The 20,089-nt window shown below is 45.3% G+C and overlaps 1 protein-coding gene across 1 annotated transcript; it reads left to right on the top strand.

The window, feature by feature from the left end:
- The first annotated feature begins 8,262 nt into the window (after positions 1–8,262).
- On the top strand, positions 8,263–15,738 carry PSMD6 (proteasome 26S subunit, non-ATPase 6). The gene is made up of 8 exons (XM_032194318.1): positions 8,263–8,469; positions 9,681–9,886; positions 10,358–10,503; positions 11,566–11,785; positions 11,880–11,988; positions 13,114–13,282; positions 14,672–14,749; positions 14,895–15,738. Exons 1-8 carry the CDS (start codon positions 8,325–8,327, stop codon positions 14,989–14,991), a joined length of 1,170 nt encoding a protein of 389 aa, XP_032050209.1. The 5' UTR covers positions 8,263–8,324; the 3' UTR covers positions 14,992–15,738.
- Positions 15,739–20,089: the final 4,351 nt, after the last annotated feature.

Below are 20,089 nucleotides of genomic sequence, written 5' to 3'. Positions count from 1 at the left end.
TATTTCTCTGGGCTCCCACTTCCACGTGGTGTGTTTTAGGTTACGCTGAAGTGGATTCACGGGAGGAAGCTGGGGGCAGCGGGGGAGGCCAGAGGAGGTAAGCACGAGGGGAGGCAGTGCACAGAAAAATTGAAGGAAACGGCCAGCTGAAGAAAAAACAGCCTCAAGAGCAGAAACGGCTGGGGGGATTGCATATGGGAAGGTTGAGTAGGCTGTGCAATAAGGCAGGAGCTGTTTGTACCAGGCTGAGCACACCTGTAATATCATGCTGCTGGGAATTTGAGTAGGGGCAGCGAGTTTCCTTGTGCCAGGAGAAGAAAACCCATCCTAACAGCCCTTCTGTGAGTCAAGTGTTCTTTCCAAAGGCCAGAACATGCTGATTCCTTCAACTAAGAGATGCCCCTGCCTTCCAAATCACTTCCAAGGCAATGTGCTGAATGCAATACATGTTATACCAGCCTGCTGCACCCGTACAGCACTGCCGGGACACACAGGGGATGTGGAAGTAAGGAATTCAGGCGGGCACTGCTGCAGGCAGGGCTCTTGATGGGCACAAGCAAGGGCAGCTTTGCAAAACAGCAACGAAGGACAAGGCTGCCTCCAACTCTAAGGAGAATTGTCATGGAAACTACAAGTAAAGTGGCACAAAACACCAGAGAAGGTAGGTGGGAAAAAGATAGCTGAAAATAGCTGGGGAAAAAAATAAAAAATTAAAAAAAAGAAAGACAGGAAAGTCTCCTTGCAAAGGTTCTAGACATTAAAAGTCAACTGAATAAATAGTTTAGTAATTTTAGATGTTCTTCAAAAATAGAGTCTAGAGGGAAAAAGGGAAGCAAAACAGAAAATCATGGCTCAGCCATAAAGAAAATTCCAGGAGGGAAATGCTCTGAAAGGGAAAAGAAAAATGTGAGTAAGAAAAAATGCAAGTAAGACTCCTGCCAGGCTTATTACGTACACAGATATATCTATATATATATATACACATGTAGATAGATATATTCATATGTGTGTTTACGTTTATACAGCACAGTGTATATAGTTGTATGTATAGCTCTGTGTGCTGTGTATGTATGTATATAAGTGCTACTATACATGTGGTTAGAAGGATGCCAGCAGAGAACAAGTGCTCGGTGCCCCAGGCTGAGGCAGATAGAGTTTCTGGGAGCTCAGCTCGACTGCAGCCCAAGCCCTGGACAAGCGGGCCAGCTGTTTGATGGTCAGACCCCTGGCTAAATGGCATCTGAGCAGGGATGGCAGTCACCAGAAGCATGCACAGATTGCAGCCAAGCCACCAAATTCAGAGCGGCTTGGTGCCAGAGCTCTGAAATATCCAGGGGAAGGCATGAATCAGGGAACATAATACGGGGACAGCTCTGGGTGCCAGCCCCAAAAGCAGAGCAGCAGGTACAGCCCCGGAGGGAGCCCCAGCGCAATGGGGATGGTGCTGGAAGCAGTGGCAGTGCAGGATTTGGTGTGAATTTGGAAGAAAATGGGCAAGATGGGGAGGTGCTGTCATGCAGGTCACACTAGGAAAACATTAAAGGAGATTTATGCTTTTAGAGAGGAAGGGATTAAATTGTACCAGGGAAAAACGTTAACCTGGAAAATGTTAGAAGCAGCAGGCTGTGCTGCGCCACCCCTCAGCACGCACTGCTGGCTGCGGGCCAGGACAATCCCGTTCCATTTTTTGTGCCAAATTGCAATAAACAGCAAATAAATGAGAATAATGCTGAGACAGAGATGGGTGTCCATGCACTGGTAGCTGCCACACCACACGTTTTGGAGGGTAAGGTGAAAAGAGGTTGGTTCAGAGGGTGAGCAACTGAGAAGGGCTTGGGCATCATGCCCTGCTCATGTGAGTTACCGGGAGGATTTAGGAGTTGTAAATCACACCGTGTAAAATATAGCATCTGATACACTAGATGATAAACCCAAACTGCACGCTGAAAGGAGGCGACAGCAGGAGAACCATCTCCTTTACCAGGCGAGGTGAATTGCCATCCCCAAGCACAAAAAGCACGTGGGAAAAGGAAAGGTACAGAGAGCAAGAGATAGGGAGGGGAAAGTCAGGGATCAAAGGGAAATGGAAACAGAGAGAAAAATAACAACACCTAGAAGGCAATGCTGTAGGTCAGCTGCAAAGTGTGAGTTAAGCAGGGGGACGGGCTGAACCCAGCCAGCCAGGGGCTTGCAGGGCACTAAGAGCTCATTCATGATGTACCACCACCGTTTCTTTGCTTCAGGGTGGTTACAATACAAAGAGATGGCAAAAGGGGCTAAAATGTCAACTTGCTGCTGAAGAAGATTAAACCCGAAACCAAAAGGTACTGATGTGGCTGCAGCACCGCAGCAATAACCCATCTATTTTCATTAAACCCAAATTTTCCCTCGCAGCACTGCTGTGCAGGTGTAGCTCGCTCCCATCCCTACCCAGGCACTCAGAGCACTCAGGGCAAGGGGCAGGAGCAGCTTCCTCAGCTGATTTGACTTTCACATCAGTGGGCATCCAGCAGGTGCTGGCAGGTACAGCAGCAGTCCTCAGCGATGGTCAGAGCCAAATTCCCACGTGGGTCAGAGAGGTATCGTGCCCTGTGAATCCAGCAGGATGCTCAGGCTGCATCCACTCCACCGCGGTGTTTATTTTAAAAGACAGCACCGTGATAAAATGCTGCAGTCATGTCTGCATCAAAGGCTGCTTCCCTTGATTAATGTGTGTTTGACTGACTTGCTACGAGATCTAAATAGAAGTTACATGACACTCCTCAGCCGAGCGCTTTTCTTCGCATGATGTGAAAATGACCTGTCATTATAAAGAGTGAAAAAGAAAACGAGGCTGCGTGTTTGAAAAGAAGCTGTGCAAAAGACCTGGCAAAGCACGTCAATATTTGTAATTACGGTGTCAGCTGCCGCTCTGTGCGCACTCGCCCACGACGGCTGGTTTCCCGCAGACCCCCCTCTGCCCAGTTTGCCCCATCCCCACCACTGCAACGCTCCCTAATTTCCCTTCTACGTGCCTGATGGCTGCCCACGTTTCCCTTCCCTTCTACGGCCACAAAATTAGCCTGGGCTGCACAGAAATCATTGGTGCTGGGGCGGAGATGCGGGTGCTGCAGGGCAGGGTGGCACGGGTTAGCCAGAACCCCTGCGCCTTTCCTGGCCTGGGTCAGTCCCACCTGGCCAGCACCTAAATCCAAGCAATCATGCATTGCTGAGGCCTCCTGGCAGCTGACAAATCTGGTTCAAGTTGACCCAGGTTTAAAATCCATTAGAGAGCAGAAGCGCAGGCTGACGGGCAGACAGTATGATTGCACCCGACTATTACCTTGAGAAAAAGGAGGTTAAAAAAATCTACGGAGGACAAAAGTCACTAATGCACCATACAAAAAAATAAGGCTGACAAGACTGAGCTAAGGAGGAAAACAGAGTAAATCCCAAGGAGCAGAAACACTGAAAGATTTTGAAATTCTTTCTCTCCACTTCAAATTTCCCCAGGTCTAACTACAACGCCAACCATTCAACAACCCAAGGACTTGAGGGAGCTTTTTGCTACCAGCACATGCAAACCCCAATGTCCAAACAGATGGTTTATTTAAAGATCGGGTACGTATCGTCATCAATATCCAGACTACAGCAGGGCTGCTGCAAGGAAAAAGATGTAATTGTAGACGTGAAAACCCTCCAGTTTGGATAGAGACTGGGCAAGAGTAATCACAGCACTTTGTAAAGTTGTAGAAATGCAATGAAAGAGCTGAAGTGTGTGTAATTACCAGGGAGAGGCATTGTAGCCAAGCAGATAAAGTTAATTATACAGTAAAGGAGCATTTGCAGTTGACGTGGTAGTAATCATAGTCAACAGAGAAGTGCCCAGCAGAAGGAACTGCATACAATAAAAGCAATCACTTGGTGAAAGTGTACAGCACAAATTACCTAAAAAACAAAGGCAGACACAGGCACACAGCTGGAGACCACAAACCTTAATGAAGATTTGTGGATTTCTGCAAACAATGGGATGTCTTAAAAGGCAGCAGACCTTATCCTGCACCCCACAAAACTCTGGCATCAGCCTGTGGGAGGTATCGATCTCCGTGCTTCACGTGGGCAGGCGAGGGCCAGGTCCACCAGCAGGCTGTGAATATTCCCATTGTTTCTCCATAGCAGTGCTGGTTACACCCCAGGTGCTGCTGCTGTATATGAAACAAGTGCACCGGTAGGTCGCTCCAAAACACCAATTTTCTGAAAGTAAATCTGCATTTAGGAGAAAAGATGCAGTCAGTGGACCTCATTTTGGAATTCAGGCGCACGGTCTGCCGTTTCGTACAGTTAGCAAGCAGCCACACAACACCAGCCTCCACCTGACTGCATTAAAAGCCACAATACCTGAAACAAAAGGCAGCCTTTAGGGTTCAAGTGTAAACTACTTGTGCGTGCAGTTGTTACAAATGTCAGTGCAGTGGTGCTGTGTTTGATGACGGCATAAATTCAGGGCAGGAGCCTGGAGCATGACAAGAGTCCAAAATTCTGCACGGCAAATCAGGGCCAGGCTCTGGGCAGGAGGACGCCCTGCCTCCCGCCACCCTTTTCACCCAGGAACTTTCTCCTCCTGAATGCTTTCCCGGCAACAAATAAAAGTGCTTTCTCACCTATTAAACAGGAGTTGCCCAGGAGATTTCTGGAGTACCTGCATCCAACAGCTTCAGCGCCCTGCCAGCCCCTGTGCCCAGGGCTGCTGCAGGTGGTGGAGCAAAGGAAGGTCCCCAGCCACCCACCTGCCCTGCGATGTCTCATGGCCATTAGATGCTAACAGCTTCCCACATCTCTGACTAATGATGTGGTTTAGTTTTGTCCTCCCGGGGTACTAACTTCCCTCTAAGCTGGCTGTTTGCTGGAACTCCCTGATTTAATTCTGCAAAAAGACTTCATGAGTGGATTAAGAGAAATGTTGCCCTTCAAAGCACCCCTGGTGCGCTAACAGGGATGGATCTACTGATTTGAGAATACCCAGATAAATAAATAAAGGGCAGCAATTAAAGTGAAACGGGTACCCAGCTGACGAGATGAAAAAGCCTGAGGATCACAGCACGGCTTCAAGTGAGGTAAGAAGGTGTAATTGGCACTACGGAGGTGAGCCTGCAGCTTACGGTGGGATGGTGTGTGCAGAGCTCCTCGCTGCAGCACAAACACTGCAGCCCGCTCACAGGACCCTTCACTCCTTTTGTAGTTGGAAAGCAAGGACATTTGGTGATATTTGGGCTCAGCCATGGCCGGTGAAAGAGGAGAGAGTGGTAGGGGAGCTGACTAGGGGGCAAGTGAGCTGGGGTGGGCAGCTTGGTGTTCGTGGGGGTGCTCGCTGCTCCCTCAGCATGTAGAAACCTTGGGTGGACTGTGCCCACATTTTGGATACCTCAGGGAGATCACTTGTGCATCCCACCAGAGGGGCTGGGTATCCAAAAAGCAGTCTTATGCATAGTACAGTGGGATTCGTACTGCTCCCAGGGAGCTCGGGGCCGTGATCCTGACCTGCAGGCAGCGGTGTCTGACCTGACAGCACAGAAGTGCTGCCTGATGCTCATGCCCAATGCATGGCACAGATGTGGAAACGTGCACTTCCCAGCCCGCAGCCAAGCCCTGCTGTCTGCTGGCCGTCACGAGGCTGCCCACAGCACCACCACGCCTTGCTGGGAGGGAAGCAGTCAGCTGAGGTCCATTTGGTAAAAAAAAAAACACCTCCTGTATTTATTCATTTAGATCCTTTTAAATGCTGTAAGGCCACACGAGAATTACAGTCACCACAGGGCCTTATTTCCTCATATAGGTATTTGAGACCCAAATATTCTCTCTGAATTTCCTTCCGTGTTTAGCAGTGAATGTCACATGCGTGCAGCTGGCTCCCTTACTCCCAGTTATTGCTTAAATATACATAAATATGCAAAGTGTAGGCAAATATTTACAGACGAGAAGTGTTGGCTTTTTTAATTAACTAGTGTTTCATACAGTTACAAAACAAAACATGACATTTCAGCAGTAACTAAGCCCAAGAAAATTAAAAATCGACTCCCTTACTTTCTTCTCGCTCCTAACAACTGACACTGGGGCCAAGTAAAAGGTGGCAAATCCAGAAATGGGAAAATGAAAAGCTTCTTCATGCGGCACAGTAATGAAACCTTGGCTCTTCCCTCCACAACGCATTGTGGATGCCAAAATGCAGCAGAATTAGAAGGGCAAGGGATTTGGGCAGACAGTACGAGTGACCAGAGCCACAGTAGTTATGCAAGGTCTTTAAAAAAAGACCGATCTTTATTAGGAACTAAATCTTTTTGACCAAACCCCAGCTTGATGTCTCTCATGAGCAATACCCACGGGGTGAGCAGAGTGCCTGGAGCACAGGACTCATCAGAGATCCAGCCAGACTTTTCTTCCTAACCGTGGCACACTAGCAATATGCAGCAGGCCACAGCTCCAGAGCACGTCATCCTGAGACATATCTGGGGACAAGATTCCAACAGAATAATTTGCAGCGGGTCTAAAGGTGTTTGTCCTAATCAAACAAACAAAACCCAACCAAGTAATTAATAGGTTTCTGAGCAAACACAAAGGCCACCAGGCAAATATCATCAGCATTACTGCAATGTACAGCTCTTTGCAAAGCATCAAAGCAATTCCTGATGGCACAATCAATACAAAAGAGATTGCAAGTCAAAAAAGAAACAGGAAAAAAAAAAAAAAAAAAGCTGCTCCTCAAGAACAAAGGAACTGCCCAACTCCAAACACTTGTTCTCCTTTTTTCATTGTAAAATGCTGTAGAAGTGCAAGCCAGCAATTTAAATGAGAAACAAACAAACAAACAAAAAGATCTGAATCAACATAACAAATATTAGCACTTATCAAAAATGCGGCAGACAACAGTGTCTGCTGGCAAACCTCTAAATAATTCATGACCAATGCAAAGGAACCAATCTTGGGAATAAGCGGTGCTAAAACAGTGGAGGAACCAATTTCTCCATGACCTAGAAGGGAAACCCAACTCCAAAATATTCGAGGCACTGTTTTTAAAGCTCAGATCCAGCAAAAGGCATCATTTAAGAGCCAAGTGTGTCCGGAGGAGCATTCTTGGTTAAGCAGGAGCAGCAGCCCGGCTCCAGCCGCATCGTTATCCTGTTAGGGATGACAGAGACAAACTGGCAAGGGAAAATGAGGGCTGACGCTTGCCTTGCTTTATAGGATGAAAAAGGGCCTTGATTTAGGGCGGCAAGCGGTGCTGAACCGCACCATCCCCACAAAGAGGGATTGATGGGGAAATCCAGCAGGAGCGGTGGGCAGCAGCCCTGCAGGACCGTGGTGTGGGGAAGGAGCACGAGGCCAGGAAAGATAAAAACCAAAATGTTTAACACAGAGATGGAGAAATGCTAAAAAAAGCTAAATGAGAAGTACGTGGGAGTGTGGTGGAGAAGCCAGGAGTCACAGTCCCGCACAGCATGTGATGGCATCAAAACACAGGGCTTTTAAAGCCCTTTTTGTCTGCCTTCTGGCTTTTTGAGCCACAAATATGCTCTTGGGTAACATAGTCAAGTTTATTTCCGCCACCACGAAGGCTACAAGCTGATTTATTTTGTATTTTTTCCCACCACCAGTCAAGGAATTTTATTTTTTCCCACCACGTCCAACCTTTTCCTTCAGCCCCACAGGCCCCGTGACCCCACCACCTCCCTAGGCGACCCATCCCAACACCCACCCGCTATTTCCGACAAAAAACATCCCCAAATTCCCAACCCCGTCCCAAGGCGAGGCAATGGGGGCACACTTTGGGGATCAGAACCCCAAAGAGCGGCACCCGGGCTCCCCTCACGGTGCGCCACAAGAACACCACCTCGCCAAAACAGACTTTGTTTTTCGATTTATTTTTATTATTTCCACACTCCACTTGCCCCATGAGGAAGGGGCAGCGCAGGGGCTGAGGGATGGGGTGCAGGAGGCCGCTGAGGCGGCTGCAGGGGCTGTGGGCACCGTCCCCATGTCCCCCCCCCACCACAGTGCAGCCCCCTCAGGCCGCGTGCGCGCGCGCCCCCTGCAGCCCGCTCCGTGCGCGCGCACCGCTCCCCCCTCTCCTTTCTCCCCCCCTCCCTCCACACTGCGCATGCGCAACGTGCACCCCGTCCCCCCTCCTTTCCCTCCGCGCCGGCAGGGGGCGCTGCGGGCCCGCGCGGAGGGGCCGGAAGCGGAAGTAGAAGCGGAAGCGGGGCGCCGCTTCCGGCAGTCGCGGCTGAGTCACTGGGGCCGCGCCGCCGCCGCCGCCGCCGCCTCAGCAGGGCCCCGCCGCCGCCGCCGCCATGCCGCTGGAGAACCTGGAGGAGGAGGGGCTGCCCAAAAACCCCGACCTGCGCATCGCGCAGCTCCGCTTCCTGCTCAGCCTCCGGCCCCGGGCGCCAGACCCCGCCGCGAGGGACGAGCTGATGGCGGCCGTGAGGCTGCACGGTGCGTAAGGGCCTGGGCCGGCGGGGAGCGGCCTGCGGGGCGGGCTGAGGGGCTGTGTGACGGCCTGAGGGGCGGGCTGACGTCGGTCTTCTGGTCTGTACGTCTGTCTGACAGCCTAACGGACGGTCTGAGGGGCAGTCTGACGGTCTGTCGGTCTGTCTGATGGCCTCCCCGTCCGTCTGGCAGCCCGTCGGTGTCTCTGACGGCCCGTGGGTCTGTCTGACGGTCTGTCTGTTGGTCTGTAGGTCTGTCTGACGGCCTAATGGATGGTCTGATGGTCTATCTGATGGTCTGTCAGTCTGTCTGATGGCCTCCTGGTCCATCTGATGGCCTGAGGGTCTGTCTGATGGCCTGCCCGTCTACCTGATTGTCTATCTGACAGCGTGTTGGTCTGTCCAACGGCTTCCTGGTCTGTGTGATGGCCTGAGGATCAGTCTGACAGCCTGCTCCTCTGTCTGATGGTCCATCTGACAATGTGTCGGTCTGTCCAATGACCTCCCGGTCTATCTGACGGCCTCCCAGCCTGTCCAGTAGCCTTTTGGTCTGTCTTATGCACTGACACCCTGTCGCTCTGTCTGTGGGTCTGTCAGTCTGTCTGATGGGCTATCTGACAGCCTGCCTGTCTGTCTGACAGTCTGTGGGTCTGTCAGTCTGTCTGCCCATTTGCCAGCCAGCCAGGGGGTGGATATGTAGTAGCAGGAGGTGGGTGGGGAGATCCCTGGGGTGGCCTTGGTGCTCTGTGTGTCTGTGTGCTCACAGCCCGCCTGGAGGGCACCACCAGCCCCCAACGTGGGCAGCCCAACAGCAGCAGGGAGGATTGGGGTGCTGTCAGGAGAAGGGTCCAGGGGGTTTGGAGGCATCAGTGGGGTGCCCGTTCCTGGTTTTCAGTGCTGTCAGTGGGGTGCTGGTGGTGTAAGAGGCAGGAGCTGTGCCTGGAGTGTGCTGAGGGTTCAATAAATGGTAAGGGAAGTGCTGAGTGGGAGAGGTGTAAAAGCAGCCCTGGTAGGAAGGATCAGAACAAACAACCAGTAGAGGCAAGGCCCGCTGAAGCGTCTCGGTGACGTGCAGCTGGCTGTGTGGAGTTAACAGGTACCTGGCTGCAGAAAGAGCCCAGCTGGCACTGGTGAGCTGCTGTGGAGTCCGTCAGTGCCCTGCTGCACAAACGCACCCGTCGCAGCAGGCAGTAACAAACCTCCTGGCTTTTCTTTCAGACATGGCTCCGTATTACGAAGCGCTCTGCAAGTCTCTTGAGTGGCAGGTAGACACGGAGCTGCTGAACAAGATGAAGAAAGCTAACGAGGAGGAGTTGAAACGTCTCGATAACGAATTAGAGGATGCTGAAAAGATCCTGGGGGAGAGTGAAATCCGAGATGCCATGATGGCCAAAGCTGAGTACCTGTGCAGGATCGGGGACAAGGTTGGTTCCTGGCATAGACTTTATGGCTTCACATTTGGTTTGGCAGTCTGGTTTCTCTGTGAGTGGGAGATGGAAGAGGGGGTATTGAAACGTAAATTACTAAGTAACAAACAAGCAGGCTATTAAAACACTTTTTCTTGAAAATGGATATATTTATTTTCCATTTGTAGATTTTAGTTTTCATTTACCTTGTGTCTTTAGGCTTTCCTAAGTTAGTTACACAATGCAACTTAATTTCAAGTTACAGTCTTGATTGCCGTAGTCCTCAGAGTTAAAAAAGCCATTCCTCATACATTTTTTAACTTCCTATTTGAACTTTGATTCTTTAAGATTATTCAGAATACGCAGCCTTAAAGTTCTGTGTGAAACTGCCAGGCCTGTCCCTGGAAGACAATGCATGTACATTTGACAGATGTTTTGCAATGAATCCAGCTGCGTTTCAAGTTCTTACCCTGTGAAATGCTTTGCTAGGAGGGAGCTCTGACTGCGTTCCGCAAGACTTACGACAAAACCGTGGCGCTGGGACATCGCCTGGATATCGTGTTCTATCTCCTCAGAATTGGCTTGTTCTACATGGACAACGACCTCATCACGCGGAACATCGAAAAGGCCAAAAGGTATGGTTTGGGCTGGGGGACTGCTCAGAGGAACTGTGGCAGAAGAAATGGAAGGTGAACACCTCGCTATCACACAGTGACAACAGCTGGTTGACAGACAGAGTCACAGAGTAATGGGCAGCGTTACCTTGTACTACAGAGCTTCCTAGACTATAGATTTTTATGAAGGGGAAGAGGAAAAAAAAAAAGTTAATATTTCTATTTCAGTTATTTTCTAGCAGCTGCCTTGGTTTGAAGCTGTACCCCCCACTGCTCTGTTCTGTAGCTGTTAGAAAACAGCTTGGGGTGTGATTCCCCTGCACAACAAAGCGCAGTGCAGGAACTCCAGCTGAACTCAGCTGATGCCAGCGCCATCCAGCTAGGCTGATAAAATGCCAGGGTCTCCTCTAGAGCGAGAGCCCAGTGTCAGCACGGCGTGCCTTGGTGCAGCTGTCCTTCCCCCATTTCCACTGCTAGCTGCTCCCTCTCTGTTCTCAACATTTCACGTTTCACTGGTTCTTGTAGCAAGCTGCAGCTTCCATTGTGTGCTGGTGCCTCGGGAGGTGATGTTAGAGGTTCTTCCCCGTTACACTGCTCCTTGGGCATTGATTTTCTCGTGCACTGCCTTCTGAACAGATTTTGTCTTGGCCTGTGCTCTTGCTTCTGGCCACATTGATTTCATGTTAATGAGATGCCTGAAAGTTTGGCTGTTACAATTTCTTTCTGTGCTGCAAGTTGGGCAGCTTTGATTTTAGCAGTGGAAGTATGTTGCCATGGTTGAGGTTGGCAGTAATATTTGTGCGTGCATCTCAGAAGGCTGTTGTCTGAACTTTAGAAGCTGTAAACTTTTTAAAGTTGAGACGTGCACTGTGCAAAAGCAGCTGGCTTCTCCTGCCCCCAGGAAGTGTCGTTGCTGCCCCTGACAGATGTATGAGGCCTCGTCTGTTTCAGCAAGTTGTGCCATAAAGTAGATTATTCTTGCTCAAATCACAGTGTCAGTTGACTCACTGTCCTTGTTTCATATAACTTATTCCATAATATATTTACATAAGTAATTTTTCTTTTTTTTCTCTCTCTTTTAAGTCTAATAGAAGAAGGCGGGGACTGGGATAGGAGAAATCGTCTAAAAGTGTACCAGGGTCTGTACTGTGTAGCTATTCGAGATTTCAAACAGGCAGCGGAGCTCTTCCTCGACACAGTTTCAACGTTTACGTCCTATGAACTTATGGATTACAAAACGTTTGTAACATACACTGTCTACGTCAGCATGATTGCATTAGACAGGCCTGACCTTAGGGAAAAGGTAAGCATGGGTTCAAGCAAACCCAGCCTTTCTTCCTATCTCCATGCTGAAAGTAATAGTATTTAAATGTGGTTTTTCTTTTTTCTGCTTTCAGGTTATTAAAGGAGCAGAGATTCTGGAAGTGTTACATAGTTTGCCTGCTGTACGACAGTATCTCTTCTCCCTTTACGAATGCAGTTATGCAGCCTTTTTCCAGTCACTAGGTAAGTTGTTTCTTACAACAGTATTTCAGGTGCTACACTTGCTCGTTTCAGATCATTCACAACTTCTGTGGAGTAGCTACAGTCTAGATCTAGAGCTACTTTATGCAGAAAACAAAAAATCTTTCTTTTAAAAAGTGACCTGAAATTTGTTGTTAATTTAAAAATAAATCTTCACATACAGTGAGCTGTACGAAAGGTCACATCTGATTATTTTCAAATTCTTTTCCACCTAGCTATGGAGCACCATCTTATGTGAAAAACCAGGCCAAGTGGGAAAGTTTTGAAAGTTTGATCTTTGAAATAAATTACAGGCCTTATAAAGACACCGAAATCTCAGACTGTAAAAGAAATTACATGTGAAGTTTTCATTGCTATTGTTACCAGTGCTACTACCAGGCTTTCTGGTCTGGCTTGTGTGTAAAAGGGTGACACTTAAGAAAGTCTTTTCAGAAAACTTTCTCCGTTCTTGGCAATTCTTTTATTTAGAATAGAAGAAAATCAGGTATTTAGAAAGAGCAAAAAACAACCCTTCATTTTGTGGAAGACAAGGCCTGATGAGATTAAAATGAAGGCCAGTGTTTTTCTATTGCTGGTCTTGCCCCAAGCTGAGAACTAAGTGTCAGCAGGAGAAAAAGTCATAGTTCCTAGAAATCCCTGTAAGTAATTTACCTGTAACCAGACAGTTAATCTTACTTGATTACCTAGCTTTGGGTAAGAACGTTTCTTCAGGTAGATACACACCAACGACTGCTTGCATCTCAGCACCACGTTACACCAACGTGGCTGCAGGCTTCAGCCCTCACTTCTAGCGAGGTGATTCCCCTGCAGTACACATGAGAGAGCTGCTGACATCCCAGAAGTATTCTGTGCTGACAAATTAGCTGTGCCACAATATTGTTTGCATCTTACTGCTGCTTCTGGTTCTAGAACTAATACAGTTTTACACAGTTATTTATGCATAGTGTAGAATACTTTTCATACTCAGAAGTATGCAAGAATGCAATATTGTTTTGATCACATGGATTATTTATTAACTGGTGTTATATATATTTAATTTACCTAAATGATATTTTACATTTCTTACAGATTAGAAATTGATTTTTTTCTTCTTTTTCCTCCTTCCAGCTATTGTAGAGCAAGAGATGAAAAAAGATTGGCTGTTTGCACCTCATTATCGATACTATGTACGGGAAATGAGAATCCATGCATACAGCCAGCTCCTTGAGTCTTACCGGTCGTTGACATTAGGATACATGGCAGAAGCATTTGGAGTCAGCGTAGAATTCATAGATCAGTAAGTTGTTTAGTTTTGTACGTTTATAAAGATCTCACTTTACACATTTTAATTATTTATAATGATCTCATGAATAAAAATCTTTGTTTTACTTTGACTGTAAACCTGCCAAGTTAAGTTTTGCCAAGCTCTTCCTTCCATAGAAACATAAGTGAATCTTGTTTCAGTAAAGAAAATAGTTTGAGAGCAGTCTCTCCTGACAACTCTTCCAGTACTTCTTTCATTCTGAGGACCATTTGAGAAACTAGTCTTTAACTAGTAGCTTTGTTCTTTATACTGATATTTCTGTGGACCTTCATAAGCCATGAAACTTAATATTTTAGAAGACAGCTTGGTTCACAGATATGCCAAAGTAAATATTTCAACTTTAGGGAATGATGTATTTTATCTACCGTACACGTCTCTTTCATTTAGCTTTGCTTGCTTTCTGGTACGTGAGCAGGATGTGATGTTTTTCACTTAAATCAGACATACATTGCAGTCTCAGTTTCCAATTCCTTTTCTAGGGTAAAAAAGGGAAAGTCAGATTTAGATCAGATGAGAACTAATGTGAAGTGAGTTAGTTTAGATGAGAACTATTGTGAAGTGAGAGATTGTCTTTTACCTTGATTATGTATGTGAAACGCTTTGTTTCAAGTGCTTTCACAGGAATCATTCTTCTTTCATAAAGACATTTCAGATTTTCTAACATAGAAAAGCGTTACAGAAATATGAGTACTACTTGAAATATTCAGAAATGAATTAATAGGTTTTTCAAGAGAAACCAAATACCATTCAATTCAGAGGTAAATGTTTAAGTCACACTAGCTTCTTGTTAATTTAGTATTAGTTGTAACTTGTCTTACTATATATCCCAGAAATTTTGTCTGTTTACATCAATGTGCTGTGAGCCACCAGTTGATTATAGTATATTTTAAAGGTATTTAAAAGTATTAAAAAGTATAGCATATTTATACAAGTCTATTTAGAACTACTAGAAAATAAGAAACTACTAAGGGACCTTTAAAATGAATTGACTGGTGTGAAGATATTTACAGGATAAATTCTGAATATGTGTGTTATGTGACTGTTGCCTTTGAATTTGAGCAGTAATTGATGCTAAGCTAAATGAGTCTCACTTTAACTCGAGTGAGATTTTGGCCTGAGAATAAAATATTAAGACGTTTTGTATTCAGCTTGCTGTAGTGATTGTTCTTGTTTCATGTCCAAGCACTAATAAGATTAGGGTGTGTAAGCTACCTTATGAAAATACATAGGTTGTTGCTTCAGAAATAGTGTGATGCCAGTGTTGTTTTGTCAGCAGGCTATCAATGTGAGCAGGTTCTGTGCTGCTAGGCTGCAGTTCCGTGGTGAAGTATCATTTAACCAACTATTTTTCTCTTTTCTTAGGGAGCTTTCAAGATTTATTGCAGCTGGGCGATTACACTGCAAAATAGACAAAGTAAATGAGATTGTAGAAACTAACAGGTACGTTAGCAATTCCTAGAAATCTTATTTCACACCCCATTTGAATTCTGTATGTTTTGATCACACTTAACTACATAAATGGAAGTTTCTTCGTGTAAAACATGATCTCGAATCTAAACACTTTTTTTTTTCTCACAATTTTTAGGCCTGATAGCAAGAATTGGCAGTACCAAGAAACCATCAAGAAAGGAGATTTGCTGCTAAACAGAGTTCAGAAACTTTCCAGAGTAATTAATATGTAATTTTTGTAATGCGAGGGAATGCAAAATGTAGATGTTTAAAACATTTTGGTGGTATCCTATAAATATATTGTATAACTTGCTATACTGTAGGTTAAAAAACAAACTAGCAGGAGAGGTAGTGTTTTTACTTTCCACTTCATTATGTAAGCGATGTTCTGTTTGGGTGTACGGTCCCAGTTCATTTATTAAATGTATGATACAATTGATCTCTTGGAATATATTTTGTTCCTTTACTTTCCTGCCTATAGAGTCAGTGTTCAATATTTAATAGCAAAGCAAGGTCAAGATGTGAACAGAAAGAACTAATGGCAATCCTACGGTTGTGTTTTTAAGACTTCTGTATTCGAATCAAAAATGAAAAACAGTTGCATAATAATAGCCAAAAATTGTAGTTGAGCTTGAATGCTATCCAGACAGTGTGAATTCTTGCTATGAGAAGATTACAGTGTAAGGGAAAAGGAATAAGGATGCAAATGACTGGTAGAGCACTAATACAACCATGAAAACCATAAAGGCTATAATTTTGGGAACACCTTGAACTAAAACAGCCTCTCCCTTACCGTGGCATTTTAGCTGTTGAAAAGAAAGCTAGCCCATTAGCAAAGCATTACATTTGAAATTACTTCCTCAGAGATCTGCAGCTGTCACAAGATACTACTGCAGGTTAAGGCAATTGATCAAATACTGTAGAGGGTTACGGTTTCATTCTTGACAGGTGCTAAGGAATAAATATAGTTTTGTCTTTTTTGTCTGCCTCCAATAAATTAATTCTAGCAAGGATCTTAGTGTTATCTAGGAAAATGCTAATTGCACTAGAGAATTTTTAAAGACCCCCTTTCAGAAAGATTTTGACTTGTCTCAGTCATTTTATGATCTGAGCCTAGTCCTGTGAAGGAGGAACTAGGAGGAACCTGCAGGGCTTCTTAACAAATTTTTTTAGGCAAGAGCTGGCAAGAAATAGTCACAGCAATTTTACCTGAAGAATTTTAAGGCTCTTGGCAGCAGTTTGGCCTCTCAGCCATGTCAAATAATGGACGGTCATAGAGAAAGGCAACACCTGCTAGAGTCCACAGCTGGATACACAGCAAGAGCAGCTACTTACATTGCTCTCCTGAAAGACGAAAAAGTGATCATCTGCTACATAGACAGGCTTTTTTCAAATAGGAGGAGTTCTGGGAGGTCCAGGGTGGTCTGGTCCTGAAATTATCAAGTGAGAGCCATGATCAAGGGCATAACGTTCTCTATCATTTTTAACTGCTTACTTCAATTTCCATATCACTCAGAAGTGAGAGAATTTCTGCTTGCTTTAAAACCTGAAGTGACTTCTTTTTTTTTCATTGTCCAATGATCATGCTACTTTTTCCTCTGACTTATTTAATCTCTTGATTTATTTCAATTTATTTAATTCAGATTGTATCTCTGACACACCCAGTCATGCCTCAGCCCTGACGCTTTGCTGGGGATTTATAGTCCACATGCAAAAGTTGTACATTCTGTCTTGTAATTTCATCCCGCGCAGCTCCCTGAACTAACGCCATTCTCCAATTTCCCTCTGGAAGGCTGACTTGACGCTAGCACTGCAGTAGCCAGACCCAGAGATTGATGCCAAGCTGCAGCCCCCCCCAGCGATGCTTTCTGCCTCGCTCTGCAAGACACTCGCTGTTAAACCACAGGAACAAGGGAGGGAGGGAAAGGAGGTGGGGGTGTTACAGGTTGTGTGGGTAAAGCTCTTCTACAAAACAGCTGAAATCTAGTTTGTGTGCAAACATCCTTTGGCTCACCGGTCTGCTGGACTATCAAAGACTCCACTTGTTCTTTTGCTGGAGTTTGGGCTCCAAAGTTTGGGCTCTCAGACAAGTCACTTGCTTTTGAAAAATAAATAAATTACCTGTTGTGCTCAGGAAGGGCTGCAGATGGATGGACGCTTCCAGCAGTTGGAGAGCAGCTAAACCAAAGCATCGGTGTGCTGCTGGCCTTGCTGATGCTCAAGAAAGACTCTGCATGGATTTGGTGACAGATGTCAACCACAGCCATTTCTCTCTGGCTCGGACACAGCACGGCCTGGACTGCATGTCTCGGGCCAGTTTTCATCCTTCGCAATGAAGTTTGAATCCAGGTTAATTTAAACAACTTCAGAAAAGGTTTTCAAGAATCCCCTAAAGTTCGGTGGGCCAGAAAAAAAAAAAAAAAAAACAAAAAAACACACAACACAAATAAAACAAGCACACGCTGCTTCTCTTCGACAAAGATCCCACGCTGGTTGTTAGGAACGAATCCAATCGCTAATGCAGCGCTCAGCCAAAGCACTGAGAAAAGCATTCAGTCAAATTAAGAGTCCCATGGTGGATCGTACAAGCCACGTGTGTGTGATTATTTGTTGCAGCAGAACGTGATAATAATGACCCAACAGAAATTTGCATTTAAATAAAGCCAAGGGCAGGCTCTTGTATTGGTTGGCCCAGTAGCTGGCAGAAGTGGCAGCAGCGTGCGGAGGCAGTGGGGGCCAGTGCGGTCGCTGCTGGCCTTGCTGTGCCTCACAGAGGCTGGGGCCAGCTCCATGCTCCTGCAGCCACCTAAAATACGTACGTGCACTCAAAAGCATGCACAGAGACTCTCTGACATCTGGATTGGCATAACACGCATCAACTGTTGGGCTCCAACTTCCACACCACCAAAAATTCTTCCTGATTATAAGCTGCAATTTTCCTCATGCAGTCAGTGCTCCCTGGAACTTGGTTATATGGGATAATATGGGATAAATGCAAACGTTTTCCTCTTGGAACGCCTTGGGTTGGCAGGGACCTTAAAGATACCGAATTCCAACCCCCCTGCCATGGGCAGGGACACCTCCAACGCACAATCAGACCTCACCTTTCCTCCCTCTTCACCTTGCAGCATCAGGGAACACAGAACCCCATTTTAAATGCAGTTAAATGCAGAGTTAATCCTGCAATCCTGAACCAGATGGCTCAGTTACGGACTTGCCTGAATTTGATGACAACCAAGGAGCGCTAGCTCTGCTGCATGAACTCACGTCTCCTGCATGCTTCACGCTGTAGTCACTTGTAGAGCCCAGCACAACAACTTCAGTGCCAATAGCTTATAGGACGGAGCAGAAGCTAGGAATTACTGCTAGGAAAAAATATGTATTTGCAGGAAGGCGAAAAAAAATCAGCCAATACAAAAGGTAATGTAAATAGAGAAATATTAAAAATACTCATTATAAAAAGACAAAACAGAACCTGCTTGCTGCCTGACCCCCCACTTATAGCTTGCAGCATTTATCCCAAATACTAAAGAAAACATTTAGCGTTGAAAAAAAGAAAATAAGAAAAAGGCAAAACCCCACAAACAAACAAAAACCCCATTGCCTTGGCTGCACGTTCTACCCCCCCAACAGGAGTTTTACCGGTTTTGCAGACTGTTCTCTGAAGTCATCCACCGCATGCAATCGTCCTGAGTCACATGCAGAGAAAAGCCTGCAAGAGCATTTAACCTGCTGAATTCACACCCTGGGCGCCTGAACTGTGAAAAATGGAAGATGCTTTTTTCGAACACAAACCAAAACAACAACAAAAACCCACAACTCTTCAATGTACTGGATTTGGGGTTGTAAAAGCTGTTTCTTGTTATTCTGTTTAGAAAACCAAAGAGCAGGAGCCTTCAGCGACAGAACTTGCAGGGGAAAAAACCGCGGCGTTACTCCCGGCACCTCTCAAAACCCAGATGCCACAAAACCTCGCAGGATGTCAGGCTCAAATTGCAGCAGGCTGACTCCTGGGGCAGCTCACGCAGTGCTGAGGCGAAAGGACAGGATTTGCCCAATTCTCTGAAATTAGTTCACATAGGCACTGACACAGATAATGTTTTCCTTTAATGGTGAATGATTTCATAACGAAGCAGAAACATATAATGTATTCCATGCAACCAACCTCATTTATTGAAAAGTCCTAATTTTATTGCCTTGTTTAGTAACATGTTTGTTCAACAAACTAATCTTTTTCATGAAGCAAAGCACAACTTTTTCTTATAAATAGTATAAATTATTTTATTTACAGAAACTTGTTACAAAACAAATAGACTATATATTTATTTTTCTTTTAAATATCCAAAGTAATTTTTTCTATCCCATGACATTTGTTCATGTACTATACAGCAGCCAACACAGAGTTCAGCTGATCAGATGCTCTTGATTATGTATACAAATTATCAAACTATTCACACATTTTACACAGGAGATTGCTTTTAGAACCAGGCTCAACACAGAGCAAGATGCTTTCAAGGCCTACATTCACATTGACATTATGTAGTGCTCATTTTAAAATTATCTTTAAAACGTAAAATATCTTGCACAAAATGTAAAAATGATTATTTTCCGCTGAACAGTGAAACATTAAGAATCTTTCCAAGCCCAATTCCCTCCTCCAGGACAGAATGAGTGAAAGATGAGAGATTCCTTGGCAAGAGAACTCTTACAGGAAGACAACTGCCTTAGAAATGTCATTTGGAAATCACATCTTTTATTTTTAAAAGGTTTTCCGAGGTACTTACTTGGTTTTTGTTTTGTTTTCCTGGAATATGAAGTATTCTGAACATTTTCTAAACTATTTCATTTACATTTCTCTCTCTGCTCCCTGCCCAAAATGGGACAGATAAATAAACTGCTGGTTAAAACCACGTTTCAAACCCTTGGCATTATTTCAAATACGGGTTATCAATGGGATTGTTCCGACACAAGGTATTCCAATTAAAACATTGTACAAAAGTTACCAGCATCGTTTGCTTCCTTTTGTCAACCCATCTTATTTTAGAAAATATATGTATAAACGTGGATGCGTATATATATGCACGCACATATATATACACACCCACATATATAATATATCGGTGGAAAAAGCAAGCTCCAGAATTTCAACTGAACATTCAAGTCTTTTAAGGAGAAGCTGTCTAAACAGTCCAAGCTTAAAACTAGTTAGATCAGGCACTTTCAGTTTTTCCGTTAGTTTTAAACCACGTGAGACCCACACGAACGCGCACGCACGCACACGAGCACTACAAAAAGAGAAGCAGTGTGTCACTTAGCTAAACGGAGTCTTCT

This window comes from Aythya fuligula, chromosome 10, assembly GCF_009819795.1.
Source record: "Aythya fuligula isolate bAytFul2 chromosome 10, bAytFul2.pri, whole genome shotgun sequence".
Taxonomy (NCBI): Eukaryota; Metazoa; Chordata; class Aves; order Anseriformes; family Anatidae; genus Aythya; species Aythya fuligula.
Note: the sequence above shows the minus strand (reverse complement) of the source record. Positions and strands in the feature narration are given on the sequence as shown.